Genomic DNA, 15240 nt, shown 5'->3' with positions numbered 1-15240 from the left:
TGCTGACCAGGGGGAGGCAATATAGAGACCAGGATTACTGCATGTTTTCTTTGTGAGGGTACCTACCCTAATGAAGTGCTTCTCAAAGGGGTTCCAGGGGCTTCCCAGCTCACAACCTGTCATGACGCCATGTGTAGTGAGCTAGTAGATCTGCCAAAAAACTTGAGAATTTGTAACACAACTGTAACACTGCTCTTCTCTCCTGTCGGCATTCAATTTGGGTGTCCTTGCCATGAAAACGTTTGAGAACCACTGGCCTTAATGCATGTTCTCAAACTTTTTCATGTCAAGGACCCCACATGGATTTGGCCACGGACCCCCATCTCAAAATATGTTGTTCCAGGGACTCCCCAGAAGCAAATATTTATTTGAGTTACAAATGTTTGCTTGTGAAAAAAAATATAAGATTCGCACAAAATTTCACAGCTTTCGGTGCTGCGCTGTGAGCTTGTAGATCTGCTATTTTTAAATAGTTAAAGCATAAAATAACTGCGCTAATGCACTGACATTTCTTTGCCCTCTTTGCAGCTGCTGACCAACCACTATGAGCAGAACTGGAAGTACTACTGCCTGCCGTCGGGCTGGGGAAGCTACGGCATGGCCAGCGACGAGGAGCTCCTGCTCACCAAGAAGATCTTCTGGGGCGTGTTTGATTCTCTGTCCCAGAGGGTGAGGAGGAGGAGGGAGAGAGGGGGGCTCATTCGTCTCTGTCAGTACAAGAGGGCTCCGGGGTTATATACTAAGCCGCCCCCCAAAGTCTCAAAACGATCAGAGCGAATCAAACATTCACCATCACGACGTGCTGCTCACTATGCCATCACAGCCGGACACTCGGTAGTTGTTGAGCCCTTCCGCTGGGATCGTTCTGATCCCGGCAGTAGTTTTGTGTTAAAGTGGTGCTAAGGGATATCGTTTGGTTAAAACAAAGGGGCTTTATGCCTTTATTGATAGGATGGTAGGCTGACAGAAAACGAGGAAAGAGATCGAGAGTGACATGCAGCAAAGGCCGTCGGGAACGGGACTCGAACCCAGGCTACTTAGGAGCCTAGGTGCCCGGACCGCTGCTGTTCAGTGACAATGGTCTTCCCGTCTTTAATAAACATATATATATTTTAGGTGGAATGATTTTTTCAATCAGTCAAGATAACCTATGTATCGTATTTCATAGTGTTCCAGTTCCAATTTTGTGTCATTACTTCCGATCACTTGTTTATCCAGCATACAAGTTCTCTCTCCTGATTGGTTCAAATTGGTATCCTGACCTGAAAATGCATGTTCTGTTCTCTAAAGATCTGGAGAGATAACATTTGATCCTCCACTACAATTATTTGAAAACTTTAGTTACCGTACATATATACATTATTATATTATAAAACAAACATTAAACACTTCAGCCATATTTTATACATAGGCTATTTGAAAACAGCCGATCTACAAGCTCACATCGCGTGATCGCGACGCGTTGTGAGCTTGTAGATCTGCTATTTTCAAACATTTTATAGTACTATTACTTTTGGTACTAAGTATATTTCGATGCCAATACTTTTGTACTTTTGAACACAGGCCTTTTTTACTTGCAACAGAGTATTTTCATATTGTGGCATTACTATACTTTTACTTTAGGTAAAACGTTTGAGTACTTTTTCCACCTACTGCAGAAGTATGACCAGGAGCTGTTCAAGATGGCCATGCCCTGCCTCAGCGCCATCGCCGGAGCGCTGCCCCCCGACTACGTGGACGCCACCATCAGCACCACGCTGGAGAAGCCCGTCTCTGTGGACGCGCAGGGCAACTTTGACCCCAGACCCATCAGCACGCTCAAGTAAGCTACTGTATAGACCAGCTGGGTTCTTCAACAGGGGGCAGTGGCGTCAGTTCAGAAAACACTAAGGTATGGCAACATGACTGGTGTCTTGCGCGCGTGCAAGACACCAGTCATATTGCCATACCTTAGCAAAACAGGCATGATACATTTATTTTAAGATGTACATTTTATTTTCCCCCCCGTTTCTACGGTTTCTTGGGCTGGATATGGCAGCCTGGAATGGTTGTTCAAGTGCAGCTAAACTTGGCATGTTAGTAAACATGCCACAATTAACAATAATGCATTGCACCTGTGCAGCTGACCTGCAGAACCTGGGAATATACAATTCTGTCAAGATGGGGAGAATACAAGTGTGGAGAATATAATTATAAAAAAAAAATTATATATATTTTTTATTTTTTTTATTTTATTATATATATTATATTTTTTATAGCATATTAAGTCATTTTGATGATAGTCGCATCCTTACAACAACTAAAATAACATAACATCATCATGTGGACGCTAGTGATATACAGTATAATATATAATGTGCACCAAGCGTCCTTCCCTGCTCGCAGCCAAGCATGTCTAGACTAGAGTGTCATGTAATTCTAATTTAGTCCATTTACTTCCTGTAAGTAGACTTCAAAATAAAACCAATTGCTTCTTATATCATCATATTACGGCAGGGTCTTATTTTGAAATCCACCGTTACAGGAAATGCTTAAGCGTGTTGGGCTACTTGTCAAGAGTTGTTGTTGCAGCCTACAAGATACATGTATACATACTCACGTGGATTATACTGACACAAGCTTTTGACTAATCTAAAGTTCATATTCATGATATGAAAACCATGCTCCTGGGACTTAAAACAATACACAGCGTTTGAAAGCAGCAATATAGGTGAGTGAGACTGGTTAATTACGTTCTGCTGGCTTGGCTGTTTTTGTTGTGGGAGAGGGAGAAGCGTCAGTACAGAGCTCTGATAAAAAGTTGACGGTGCAATTAAACATTTCGGTCTTTTCTCTTCATAGTTGTTTATTTTGTCTTGCACCAGTGACTAGGCTACTGGGTCAGTCTGCAATATCTCTCTGTGATACATTAGCGTTGTGCTCCGTGTGTATAGTCTTATACTAACAGGAGTGTTGTCAATTAAAATAAGCATCGCATGCCGTCATGTTACCGGCTTCTTCTCTAATATGCCATTCTGTTTTTGCACGGCTGGAATGACCCGCGCATCACTAGTGGACGCCACGCATGAATTGATTATTTAATCATGCAAACCCGACCCAAATCGCACCAGAAGACCCGATCCGACCCGAAAAACATGCGCCCACCCAGGCCCACCCAGTTGGGCTCAGGCCCAGTCGCCGGTTCGATTCTGTCTACGCCACTGCCATCAACAGCCAAATATATGTGTGTCTGTGTTTATGCCCGTAGTAACGGGTAAGGATTAGAAATTTATAGATTATAACTCTGTATTTGGGCATGACTGACATCATAGTAACAACAACATAATGATGACGTGAGCTTTGAGCTCGGCTTAAAACCAGACTGCACAGTGTGAATGACAGTCTGGTGAGAAACATCGAGGAGCCCTTCATCACCTACAAAGCGAACTATTCTGGCAGAGATCCATGATATTCAGCTGGTAACTTCCCTGTGACCAATCCTGGAGCATAAGGTCACGCATTATTACATTCTTGGACATTTTCAGCCCACGCTTAACAGCGGCATTGACAATGGACCCACTGTTCCCGCCAACGAGCCAGCAGAAAGGAGACTCGGAGGAATCAAGACCTTACAGTAGTCAACAGTTTACCAGAACTTTAACGCCACCGGAAATAAAGAAGAGACGTCGTCCGTCTGACTCAGGACTCATCTGTAAACAATGTGGGAAGAGTTTTAGAGTCCTTTCTAACTTGAAGCAACACCAGCTTGTCCACACGGGTGAAAAACCTTTCCACTGTAAACAATGTGACAAGAGTTTCAGTCAAATGTCCACCTTGAAGACACACCAGCTTGTCCACACTGGAGAAAAACCGTTCCACTGTAAACAATGTGGCAAGAGTTTCGGACTCATTTCTCACGTGAAGACACACCAGCAGCTTGTCCACACGGCGGAAAAACCTTTCCGCTGCACACAATGTGACAAGAGTTTCGGTCTTTTAGAGAAACTGAAGAGGCACCAGCGTATCCACACGGGAGAGAAACCTTTCTATTGTACACAGTGCGACAAGAGCTTCAGTCGTTTAGACTTCCTGAAGAGACACCAGCGCATCCACACCGGAGAAAAACCTTTCTGCTGTAAACAGTGTGGCAAAGGTTTCAGTCAGCCGTGTGAGCTGAAAGGTCACCAGCGTGTCCACACGGGAGAAAAAGCGCAGCGTTGTACGCAGTGTGACAAGAGCTTCAGTCATTTACACAACCTGAAAATCCACCAGCGCGTCCACACGGGGGAAAAACCTTACTGCTGTAAGCAATGTGGCAAGAGTTTCAGTCAGATAGGTCAACTGAAGACACACCTGCGTCGCCACACTGGAGAGAAACCGTACCGTTGTACACAGTGTGACAAGGCCTTCAGTCATTTACATAACCTGAAAATCCACCAGCGTGTCCACACTGGAGAGAAAACCTGTCCCGCTTAAAGCAGTGTCATAAGAGTTTCAGTGAGTCAGGCACTCTGAGCAAACATCGGCACGATTCCACACTGGAGAAAAAAGCTTTCGTAAACAGTGTGGTCCGCTGGCCAGCCCTCCCATTAGCCAATTCACCCCTGACAAAGGGTGAATTTGAATATGGCCTCTTTTTATGAAGCATAAACTGACTAATTGAGATTTTTTTTTCTTCCAAACACAGGTGTTATTAGTAACTCAGTGGGTTAGATCACCCAAAAAGACACCTGTGTGTCTACACAGCGGACCTGGGTGCTGCAAGTGCATCCTTTTATACATCAATCATAATACCTGTACACTTCAAAAGAAAGAAAAAGAAAAGAAGAAAACTAATATTATAAAAAATCAGTACACTAAATCAAAATACAAAATAGGAAAAAAATAAAGGTTTTAATACGCCTGTACAAACGAAACAAAAGTCATTTTAGAAAGGTGAGAGAGAAATGGTTGCCACATTCTGTCAAACACTGTCGTCTTTAGAGAAACATATCTTATTTTTTCCATTTGCAATAAATTGGTCATTTCTGCCAGCCATGTTTTAAAAGAGGACACCTCCACTCCTTTCCAGAGGGTCAGAATTTTTTGTTGTTGTTGCAATAACCATGCCATATTGTATAGCCTTACATTGATAAGGAATCAGAAGTGATAAGTCTTGAAATCCACCCAGAACAGGGCCGATAACACTGTCAAATACATCTATACATCTAAATGCGTTGCAACGCATGGAGTTTATGGAGCAACTGTGTATGCATTCCAGATACGATTCCCATTTTTCATCGTCAGTTATTGTTATAGCAAGATCTGTTTCCCCAACAGGTTCTCACCCCCAAGGTGTCAGACACCTGCGTCACAAGAGGGGACGCTTTGGGTATGCCTACTGTTTCAAGTAGGGGACGCATTGGGTATGGCCAGTGGTCTAAGAAGAAAGAATATTCGAGTAAACATGTGTCGGCCCATGCGCACTAAGACTCTCCCTCCATGTCTGTCGGGATGACGCTGTAAGCGTCCCAACGCGTCTGCACGGGTGACGCTGATAGCGAGTCCGGAATGCGTCGGGGGGGGGGGTGGGGGGGGGGGGGGGGGGTGGGGGGGTGAAGCAGGGGGAGTGAGAACGGGCTGGTTTCCCAGGCCTCTTTCAAGTCATCACCAGGCCTCTTTCAAATCATTTGGGGACCCCCCTGGTCCCCCTGAAAACTGGAAATGCTCCATAGTAAAGTAAATGTTAAGTACAGTAAAGTACAGTACTTGGGTAAATGTACTTAGTTACTCTCCACCACTGGCTATATGGATGTGAAATATGACGTCCCTGCAATTCAAACACACAGTAACTCCTCCTATAAGTGCTGTATAAAATACACACCCCATTACTGTGATTAAACACGCGCCGCTGCGCTGTATACTTTACGACTGTGCATTTACATTCACTTTATTCATGTATGCAACAACAGGTGTGCTTTACTGTACACCAAGGGTCTTTAACAGGGGGTCCGGGACCCCTAGGGGGTCCCCAGAGTTAATACAGGGGGTCCTCTAAATCTTTGTGTGATAGAAACTTCTTTTCTCCTTTTTTATGTTAACCACTTGAACCCTAGCTAGCATCCATATTCGGAAAACTTTAGACAAAAATAGCAGATCTACAAGCTCACAACGCCTCGCGCTGCGCTGCGAAGCGAGGCGTTGTGAGCTTGTAGATCGGCTATTTTCGGCAAAGAAGTTTGGTGTTGAGGGGAAAAAGAGCAGACTAAGTACAGAGTGAAAGCTCAAGTTTATTATGTATTGACGGTTCAAGTGATTAAATAAACACAAATTGACATGAAATCAAAATACACTGATGATTGTGCTGTCAAACAATGAAACTATATGGAATCTATGAACAGGTTGTGGGGGTCCCTGCTTCATCTCTCTCTCAACTAAGGGGTCCTTGGCCTGAAAACGTTGAAGACCCCTGCTGTACACATTCATGCTGCACTGAGTAATTAACGTTTTGTCTGTTTACAGTGTCTCTCTTCCAGAGAAGCTGGAGCATTTCACAAACAAATATGGGGAACATTGTCATGACAAATGGTCGGCGGAGAAGGTAAGCTTAGAGGTGTGATGACGTGTGTTAGATGCTGTGACATTAGACTGGGAATTAAGCAATATTTTCTGCCTCCATTTGTTTGTTATACAAGACAAGAGGTTCGGGACGGCCCGCAGTAGCGCCCCTCTGAGTTCGATTTATATTACACAGATAATTTTACAGTGTTGATCGGGTCCCAGAGGGAAAGAAAGGGGGGGAAAGCATTAAAGCATTAGGTATGTGGCCTAATCCATATCAAATCTTCTTGAAATGATAACGGTTGAGAATCGCCAACATAGCAGATAAAGGCCTTTTATGTGAAATGTCACGTTGTGCTGCTTCTCCAGGGACATGCTGGGCCCCTGATTCAGCCCGGGAAAAAGAGTTGTAGAGGCCCTCATTGCGAGCTATAGAGAGATCTCTCTCTATAGCACTGCTGCTACTCAAAGATTTGCCATTTCAGATCATGACAAGTGACAAGCCAGTGGGCCAATTACATGAGTTATATTTCGTCGTTGTCGGGTAGAAACCTTGTATGTCCAAAACCGTTTGTTTGGTATTTATTATTTAAAAAATTATGTAAACTAGTGAAAACAGCCGATCTACAAGCACACAACGCCTCGCACCGCGAGGCATGGTGTGCTTGTAGATCTGCTGTTTTCACTACTTTTGTATGACGGCCTTGTATGATGAAGCATGGCTTTGCTTTGCGAACAAATTTGAAACTTGGAGATACGAGGTTTCTGCCCGACAGTGACGATTTACTTTGTTGGCCGCCCAGCCCCCAAAATGGAACGAAGGCCGACATTTTATTTATTTATTTTTTCTTATAATTTTTATCCCACGATTTTGCAACCCATTTTCACCCAGTGCCAATTGCCTATGTAATCCTGGGCTCTGCTCTCCCTCTGCCACGCCTGGGGAGACAACGGACTGACCTCATGCTTCCTTCAATGCATGAGTAGTCCAAGTTGTTTCTTTTCACCTGACAGGGGGGATTTCCCCGGGATGGACGTAGCGCGTGGAAGGAACACGTTATTCCAACCAGTTCCTTTCCCCTCCATCAAGCGCCCCGGCTGGCCAGGGGGAGGCATTATTGAGACCAGGATTACTGCATGTTTTTGTGAGGGTATCAACCCTAGGAGACACGGGGAGAACATGCAAACTCCACACAGGAAGGCCCTATCGCCGACCCCACCTAGGGTGTGGGCGCTGATGACGCGGAGGGAGAAACACGCCCCCAGCACCCACAGCGTCCCCCGGCGGGAATCGAACCCAGGACCTTCTAGCTGTGAGGCGAAGCGCTAACCACTGCGCCACCGTGCCCCCTCTTCGACATTTTATTTTAATCTTTTTCCTAATGGCCGGCCTGGACCGGGCGGGAATGAACCAGCCGTTCGGGAGTTGTCCCACTTTTCCCAATGGCCAGCATGTCCCTGTGCTACTCTCTCTAGTGGCCAACGGTGAGCCTCTAGTCCTCTCTTCTCTTTGTCTCTACTGTACTGCCAGGCCTGCATTGTTGCATCGGTCCTCAAACATGTTCATGTCAAGGACTCCTACATGCACATTGATGTCGTCACTGTCGGGCAGAAACCTTGTATCTCCAAGTTTCAAATGCAGGGACGTGCTGGGCCCGATTCAGCCCGGGAAAAAGAGTTGGAGAGGCCCTTTGCTCGCTGAAACCTCATATGTCCAAAACCGTTTGTTTTGTATTTATCATTTAAAAAATGATTTGAACTAGTGAAAACAGCCGATCTACAAGAGGCGTTGTGTGCTTGTAGATCTGCTGTTTTCACTACTTTTGTGCAACGGCCTTGTATGATGAAGCAGGGCTTTGCTTTGCGAAAAAATGTATACATTTGAAACTTGGATATACGAGGTTTCTGCCCGACAGTGACGATTTACTTTGTTGGCCGCCCAGCCCCCAAAATGGAATGAAGGCCGACATTTTATTTCAATTTTTTTCCTAATGGCCGGCCTGGACCGGCCAGGAATGAACCGGCCATTCGGGAGTTGTCCCGCTTTTCCCAATGGCCAGCACGTCCCTGATGCACATTGATATCGTCACTGTCGGGCAGAAACCTTGTATCTCCAAGTTTCAAATGTGTACGTTTTTTTTTGCGGAATAAAGCCCTGCTTCATCATACAAGGACAAAAGTTTAAATCCTTTTTTAAATGATAAATACAAAACGAACGGTTTTCGACGATATGTATTTGGCTGCAGAACCCCATCTGAAAAGATTTTGCGTTTATTGTTTAGGTGCTGCTTGGCTGGAAGTATGGGGACTGTGTGGACGAGAAGGCCAAGATTCACCCTCAGCTCAGGACCTACAAAGGCCTGATGGAGAAAGTAAGATACAGCAGGCTCTGGAATATAATTGCCCCTCCAAATTGGAGCTGCCCATAGACGGGTTTCTGGTCCACGTCACGTTTGATTCGGTACCAAAATTAGCCAATGAAACCAGGCTTAACCAGCGCTCCCCAAAACAACAGGTTTGGGGATTGGACGGACTGATTACATGATACAGTCACCTGTGCATTTAGTCTCAATGTTTGTAAACAAGAAACCTGTCTATGGTTACACTTTCTGTAAAGGTTAAAGCATTCATAGACTTGCTAAGATGTTCCCAGGAACTGATCCAATATTGTCATCAGGATGAAGCCACCCTTCATCACACGTTTTCGGCTTGTTCAACCCCTAGCTCCATTCTGGGCCACACTAACCTTTTCATATAAATGTGTGAGAGAGAAATAGAAATAATTGTGGCCCAAACCTTCAGTGTGCAGCATCAGGGTGCCATACTTCTTTCTCATCATGTTTTGTTCGCTCTTCGTATCGCAGGAGAAGGAAATCTACAGGTGGCCAGTGAGAGAGTCACTGAAGACCATGCTGGCTATGAACTGGAATATTGACCGGACCAAGGATGGAGAGAGCATATCTCAACAGACTCTGAGAGAGAGCGAGAAGCTAAGGAAGATCTCACAGTCCTCCTCGCAGGTACATTACATACTGTAGGTCAGATAACTCACATACTGTAGGTCAGCTAACTCAGCATCTGACATGGTTTATCAGTGGTCAAAATGTGCCTACCCTCAATGACCATACATGTCATTTAGATTTATTTATTTTTTTGTTCTTTTTTGTTGTGACAAATAATCAACAAGATACAGATAGCATTATGCACTGCGGTAGTAGGTAAGTAGGCCTACATGATGCATAATAGTATCATGCTGTATGCAGATGAGTACACGGATGACACTCATTTTACCCCACTGTAGATAGATGATGTGTGTAAGTGTTTAAGTGTATTATATAAGATAATGATCTAAGATATAAGATAATCAACTATGCACACCTCTAGGTTACTCTTGTGCGTTACTGTCCTCTCGTTTTTGATGCCCGGCAGGCAAACGGTTTCAATCCAAGTCCCATAGACACAAGCAATGTGGTCCTGTCTAGAGAACTGCAGGTGAGTGGTGACCCCCCCCCCCCCCCCCCACAGCTGGTTCAGCTTAAGCTCATTTAACTTCACCTGTTGGCGTCGCTCGTCGACAAGAACGTATCAACAAGGACATTTTGATGTAGTTTTACTCATAGTCTTTTAAAATTCCATTTTGACGCAACGTGTTGTGAACTTGTAGATCGGCTGTTTCCACTATCAGTGTCCTTTTTTAAGTATAAAGTTGTAAATATGTAATTTCTTTGTGTATTTATATCTCATATCTACCATCTGCAACTTCAAAGCCCAAAAGCCAAACAGAAATGTAATTGTCAATGACAAAAACACAATTAAGTCGTTAATCGCAATTATTTGAGTGACAACTGACAATTATAATCGTCATGTAAAATGTCATAATCGTGAGAGCTAGTCTTTGTTGGTGTACACAGTACAATACAATGCTGCATGGGTCATGGTGTTGTGGTTTTGAGGTTCTGAGGCTCGTGAAAAGAGGGCGCTCCTCTGTGACGCGCAAGTCTCTTTTTGTCTCGGACCCCAAGGGCATGATGGAGGTGCTGGCGGAAAATTACCACAACATCTGGGCCAAGAAGAAGAAGAATGAGCTCGGATGCCGAGGTGACTCTATAACACAGTCTCACACATGTACATGTACTGTACACGCACACAGGCACGAACACGCACGCATGCACGAACACGCTACACAGAACAGAGTAAGAGAATAATGATAGAGTGAGAAAAGGAGAAAAAAAGAGCATCTGCATGTGCGGGTGCATGTGCGTGTGTGCCTGTGCCTGTGCGGCGTGGGCCTCGGACGAGGTGTGGAGCCACGCCCATCTATATAGCCATCCAGGGGCGTCACAAGGGGTAGGAAAGTGGGACTGAGTTACTAGGGCCCAAGGTGGTGGAGGGGCCTTAATTATTTTATACTTTAGCATTTGAAAAATAGCAGATATACAAGCTCACAGCGCGGCACCGAGTGCCGCGCTCGGTGCCGCGCTGTGAAACATCGATTTTTAAAAAAAAAACCTTAGAAGGATTTGAAATATTCAAAGATTTTCATGATTTTTCAAAAATAGCAGATCTACAAGCTCGCAGCGCGGCACTCGGTGCCGCGCTGTGAGCTTGCATATCTGCTATTTTTTATTTTTAGTTAAAGCACAGGGGCCCCCACAGTGAATCCTTGTACCCGGGGCCCAGAATTTGGTGCGACACCCCTGTAGCCACCTGCTGTTGTACAGGCCCTGCAGACAAGACAGACAGACAGACAGACAGACAGACAGTCATGGCTGACAAAGTGTTGCTCACCACCATGTGGCTGTGGTTGTGTGGCCTCCAGGTGGGGGAACTCACCCCCTGCTGGTTCCCTACGACACGCTGACGGCCAAGGAGAAGGCCCGCGACCGGGAGAAGGCCCAGGACCTGCTGCGCTTCCTGCAGATCAACGGCTACGCCGTCACAAGGTCAGTGCACACGTGCACACACATCACGCTGATGTTACTTTAGTCAGGAACACTCACGTCAATGTAGATTTAACAGTTTATTGCAACAATAAACAACAAATGCTATGCAAAATCAGGGAACTTTAAGCAAAACCCCCCATAGGGATATAATAGTAATATAATCAAGTACATACATAAATAATAGCTTGAACCAGCAAACATGAATCACTTTTATTTGAGCTTATGCCAGACTATGATCGAAAGGTGGAGGTTGGGGTGGAGGAGGTAGCAAGCAGCACACACACACACACACACACACACACACACACACACACACACACACACACACACACACACACACACACACACACACACACACACACACACACACACACAGGCTGTCTCTGGTGGATTATTTCGTCTGTGTCACACAGACGGCTCACGTGTCTTTATGGTTGTTGTTTTGGTGTGGTTTCAAGGTGACGGGTGACATTATCAACCGCGTGCAGAAATTGTTCTCGGGGCTTTTGGCTGCGGTCCAAGCCAACTGGGCAACTGGCATGTCTAAAAGTAAAAAAAGGAATAGGAAAAAGTGTCAAGCTGTTTTCTGCCAGGCTGTCTTCATTTCTGTAACGTCACCTTGGATGATGCAAGGACTTTGAAGGACACTGTTGAGATTTTAAAGCAGTGATGCCCAACCTGTGGGCAGAGGCCCACTGTTGGGCCGGGAGGGTGTTGCAAATGGGACCCCAAATAATTGCCAAAAACACTAAGATTAAATAAGGGCTATATTGCCTTCTGCCTCTCACGTGTGCCTACCGATGATGTCACTGCCACTGGGGAGGCAGGTGTCTGACGAGGTTTTTATATTCGGTACATTTTGAATACCAAACCTTTACAGAGTATTTCTACACTTGATATTGATACTTTTACTTCAGTAAAACATGTGTGTGTGTGTGTGTGTGTGTGTGTGTGTGTGTGTGTGTGTGTGTGTGTGTGTGTGTGTGTGTGTGTGTGTGTGTGTGTGTGTGTGTGTGTGTGTGTGTGTGCAGAGGTCAGAAGGACATGGAGCAGGACTCCTCGTCCATGGAGAAGAGGTTCGCCTATAAGTTCCTCAAGAAGCTGCTGAAGTATGTGGACTCTGCCCAGGAGTTCATCGCCCACCTGGGTAAGAACTAAACCAAGGAGGGGGAGTCCACACACTGTAGTAGCTCCCAGTAGAAAAAGAATATCAAAGCCCATGACTGTGACAACATATCCCATAGCCTGCATCTCGGATGATTTGGGTTAACACAAAAACACTAACAAAACAGGTTCCTCACGGTCTTCATGTGCTAATGGTCAATGGCCATGTGCAAGTTCAGATCAATTGCTCAACCCATTGAGGGGGGAAAATTAGGCCCAGACAGACTGATGGACAGATGTTTCTTCAATAAATAGTAGCATAATAATTATAATATAAATAACAATAATCTTCAGCTCAACATTCTTATTCCAGAGGCCATGGCTGCCAGTGGGAAAACAGACAGGTCGCCTCACGAGCGGGAAATCAAATTCTTTGCCAAAGTAAGTACATCCAGTACTTCATTGCATGTATTATGTTAACTCAGACAGATGCAGTATAAATGTTACTAATACGATGATTTTTACAGTGTATCATCTCTTTCTATATATAATAGAGAGCGCTCTAGGGTACGCAGTAGCAGTAGCATTAGCATACACATATGCACGCGCAGTAGCGTTTTACTGCACTCCCAGGTTTTTCCACCGGGCTAAAGGCTGCTTCAACGTTCTACCGTTGTTCTGGGGGCTTGGTTTAACCGCACTCCCAGGTTTGACCACCAGGGGCTTGTTCCTCCTTCAGGTGCTCCTCCCCCTCATCGACCAGTACTTCAAGAACCACTCGCTGTACTTCCTGTCGTCGCCGGTGAAGAACCTGAGCAGCTGCGGATACGCCTCCAACAAAGAGAAGGAGATGGTCACCAGGTACAGTGGTCTTAAAAAAGTGCTCAAATGTTTTACTTAAGTGAAAGTATCAACCCTGCAATGCGCTGTTACAAGCAAATGTCCAGAATTCAAAATTCACTTGAGTAAGAGTACAAAAGTATTGGTATCAAAATACTCAAGTAAAGTACAAATACCTCAAAATTGTACTTAAGTAAATGGTTACTAGTTACTTTACACCACTCACTGTACCTTGGTCTGCTCTGTTACATCATACCTGTACTGTCTGGAATGCAATGATTCTCACCCTTCTTTCATTTTATGGACCAACTTTGAGAACCGCCAGAGTTAAACTGCACAGCTTGCTAGCTTTGCTCCATACCCTCCTGCTCTACCTTCTGATTCTATCTATACTCACTGTGATCTCTTTTCTTCTGTTCTCTCCTTTGCCGGCCGTCTCTCTCTGTCACACGCAGCCTCTTCTGTAAACTGGCAGCTCTTGTCAGGCACAGGATTTCCCTGTTTGGTAAGCTGATTATAACCAGCTCTTTTGGACACAGCATTGTGTGTTTTCCCCCCCTGTTTGTGTGTGCTTGTTGCGTTTGTGTGCGTGTGTGTGCATAATGACTCAGTGTGCAGTGCAGTCGTCAGTGGGGTCGCACGACTCTCACCAAAAAGGGAGTTTAACCCATTTAGACTGAGAACGCATTATTATGTTTTCTTTTGTGCTTAAACTATTGAAAAATAGCAGATATACAAGCTCAGAGCGCTGCGAGCTTGTAGATCTGCTATTTTTGAAAAAAAAACTTTGTGCAAGTCTTTGAATATTTCAAATCCTTTAGAGTTTAGAGTTTAGAAATTTAGCAGACACTTTTAATCCAAAGCGACTTAAGCAGGTAATAAGATAATATTTCAGTACATTAACAACAATATACTGTAACTAATGCAATCCTTGCAAGGTTTTTTGAAAAACCTATATGTCAGTGGTGCTCAAACCTTTTCATGTGAAGGACCCCCAAAATGATATGTATTTGGCCACGAACCCCATCTCAAAATATTTAGTTCCGGGGACCCCCCATTCAAAGATTTGCACACGTTTTCGCGACTTTTCAAAAATAGCAGATCTACAGGCTCGCAGCGCAGCACCAAGTGCCGCACTGTGAGCTTGTAGATCTGCTATTTTTCAATAGCCTTTGGTGGCTGAGCTTGTGAGGCTTGTCTTTTCCAGGGAGTGACTCCACCACCATGGTCAGCTGTCTCCATATCCTGGCTCACACTTTGGACACCAGGTGGGAACAACACACACACACTCACACACACACACACACACACACACACACACACACACACACACACACACACACACACACACACACACACACACACACACACAAACACACATAAAAATGAAAACTAAAGCGATGCTGCTAAAATAAATACAGTAGATTGTGTTCCAGTGGGATTTGACTCAGAGGCCAATTCATGTTTATTCCCAAACTCCCCTTTAAACGGAAAGAAATCTCAAACAGAACCATGGCCTTTGGTGGGCGGCCATCTGCCTTGACCAGTTGGAGAGAGAGAGAGAGAGAGAGAGAGAGAGAGAGAGAGAGAGAGAGAGAGAGAGAGAGAGAGAGAGAGATAGAGACAGAGAGGGAGAGGGGGAGAGAGAGAGAGAGAGAGAGAGAGGGGGGGGAGAGAGAGAGAGAGAGAGAGAGGGAGAGGGGGAGAGAGAGGGGGAGAGAGGGGGGGGGGGGAGAGAGAGAGAGAGAGAGAGAGAGAGAGAGAGAGAGAGAGAGAGAGAGAGAGAGAGGGATGCACAGCAAATAATATTTGCTGTCGGGCTGAAACCTCCTAA

The 15240-nt window shown here is 45.0% G+C and overlaps 1 protein-coding gene across 1 annotated transcript in view; it reads left to right on the top strand.

The window, feature by feature from the left end:
* Window positions 1–15240, top strand: part of LOC308305985 (ryanodine receptor 3) — a gene marked incomplete at its 5' end in the record, with an annotated part of 342849 nt that overhangs the window by 228045 nt on the left and 99564 nt on the right. Inside the window, 13 exons of the mRNA XM_080750884.1 lie at window positions 529–669; window positions 1659–1822; window positions 6481–6559; window positions 8802–8891; window positions 9384–9539; window positions 9949–10011; window positions 10542–10617; window positions 11339–11462; window positions 12494–12609; window positions 12940–13007; window positions 13306–13427; window positions 13862–13911; window positions 14614–14674. Coding sequence (XP_080607010.1) covers window positions 529–669; window positions 1659–1822; window positions 6481–6559; window positions 8802–8891; window positions 9384–9539; window positions 9949–10011; window positions 10542–10617; window positions 11339–11462; window positions 12494–12609; window positions 12940–13007; window positions 13306–13427; window positions 13862–13911; window positions 14614–14674 — 1310 coding nt within the window. The remainder of the gene's footprint in view (window positions 1–528; window positions 670–1658; window positions 1823–6480; window positions 6560–8801; window positions 8892–9383; window positions 9540–9948; window positions 10012–10541; window positions 10618–11338; window positions 11463–12493; window positions 12610–12939; window positions 13008–13305; window positions 13428–13861; window positions 13912–14613; window positions 14675–15240) is intronic.

Source organism: Nannobrachium achirus (assembly GCF_963921795.1).
Source record: "Nannobrachium achirus genome assembly, chromosome: 20".
In the NCBI taxonomy this organism is placed as follows: Eukaryota; Metazoa; Chordata; class Actinopteri; order Myctophiformes; family Myctophidae; genus Nannobrachium; species Nannobrachium achirus.
This window is presented reverse-complemented; position numbering and strand designations above follow the sequence as displayed.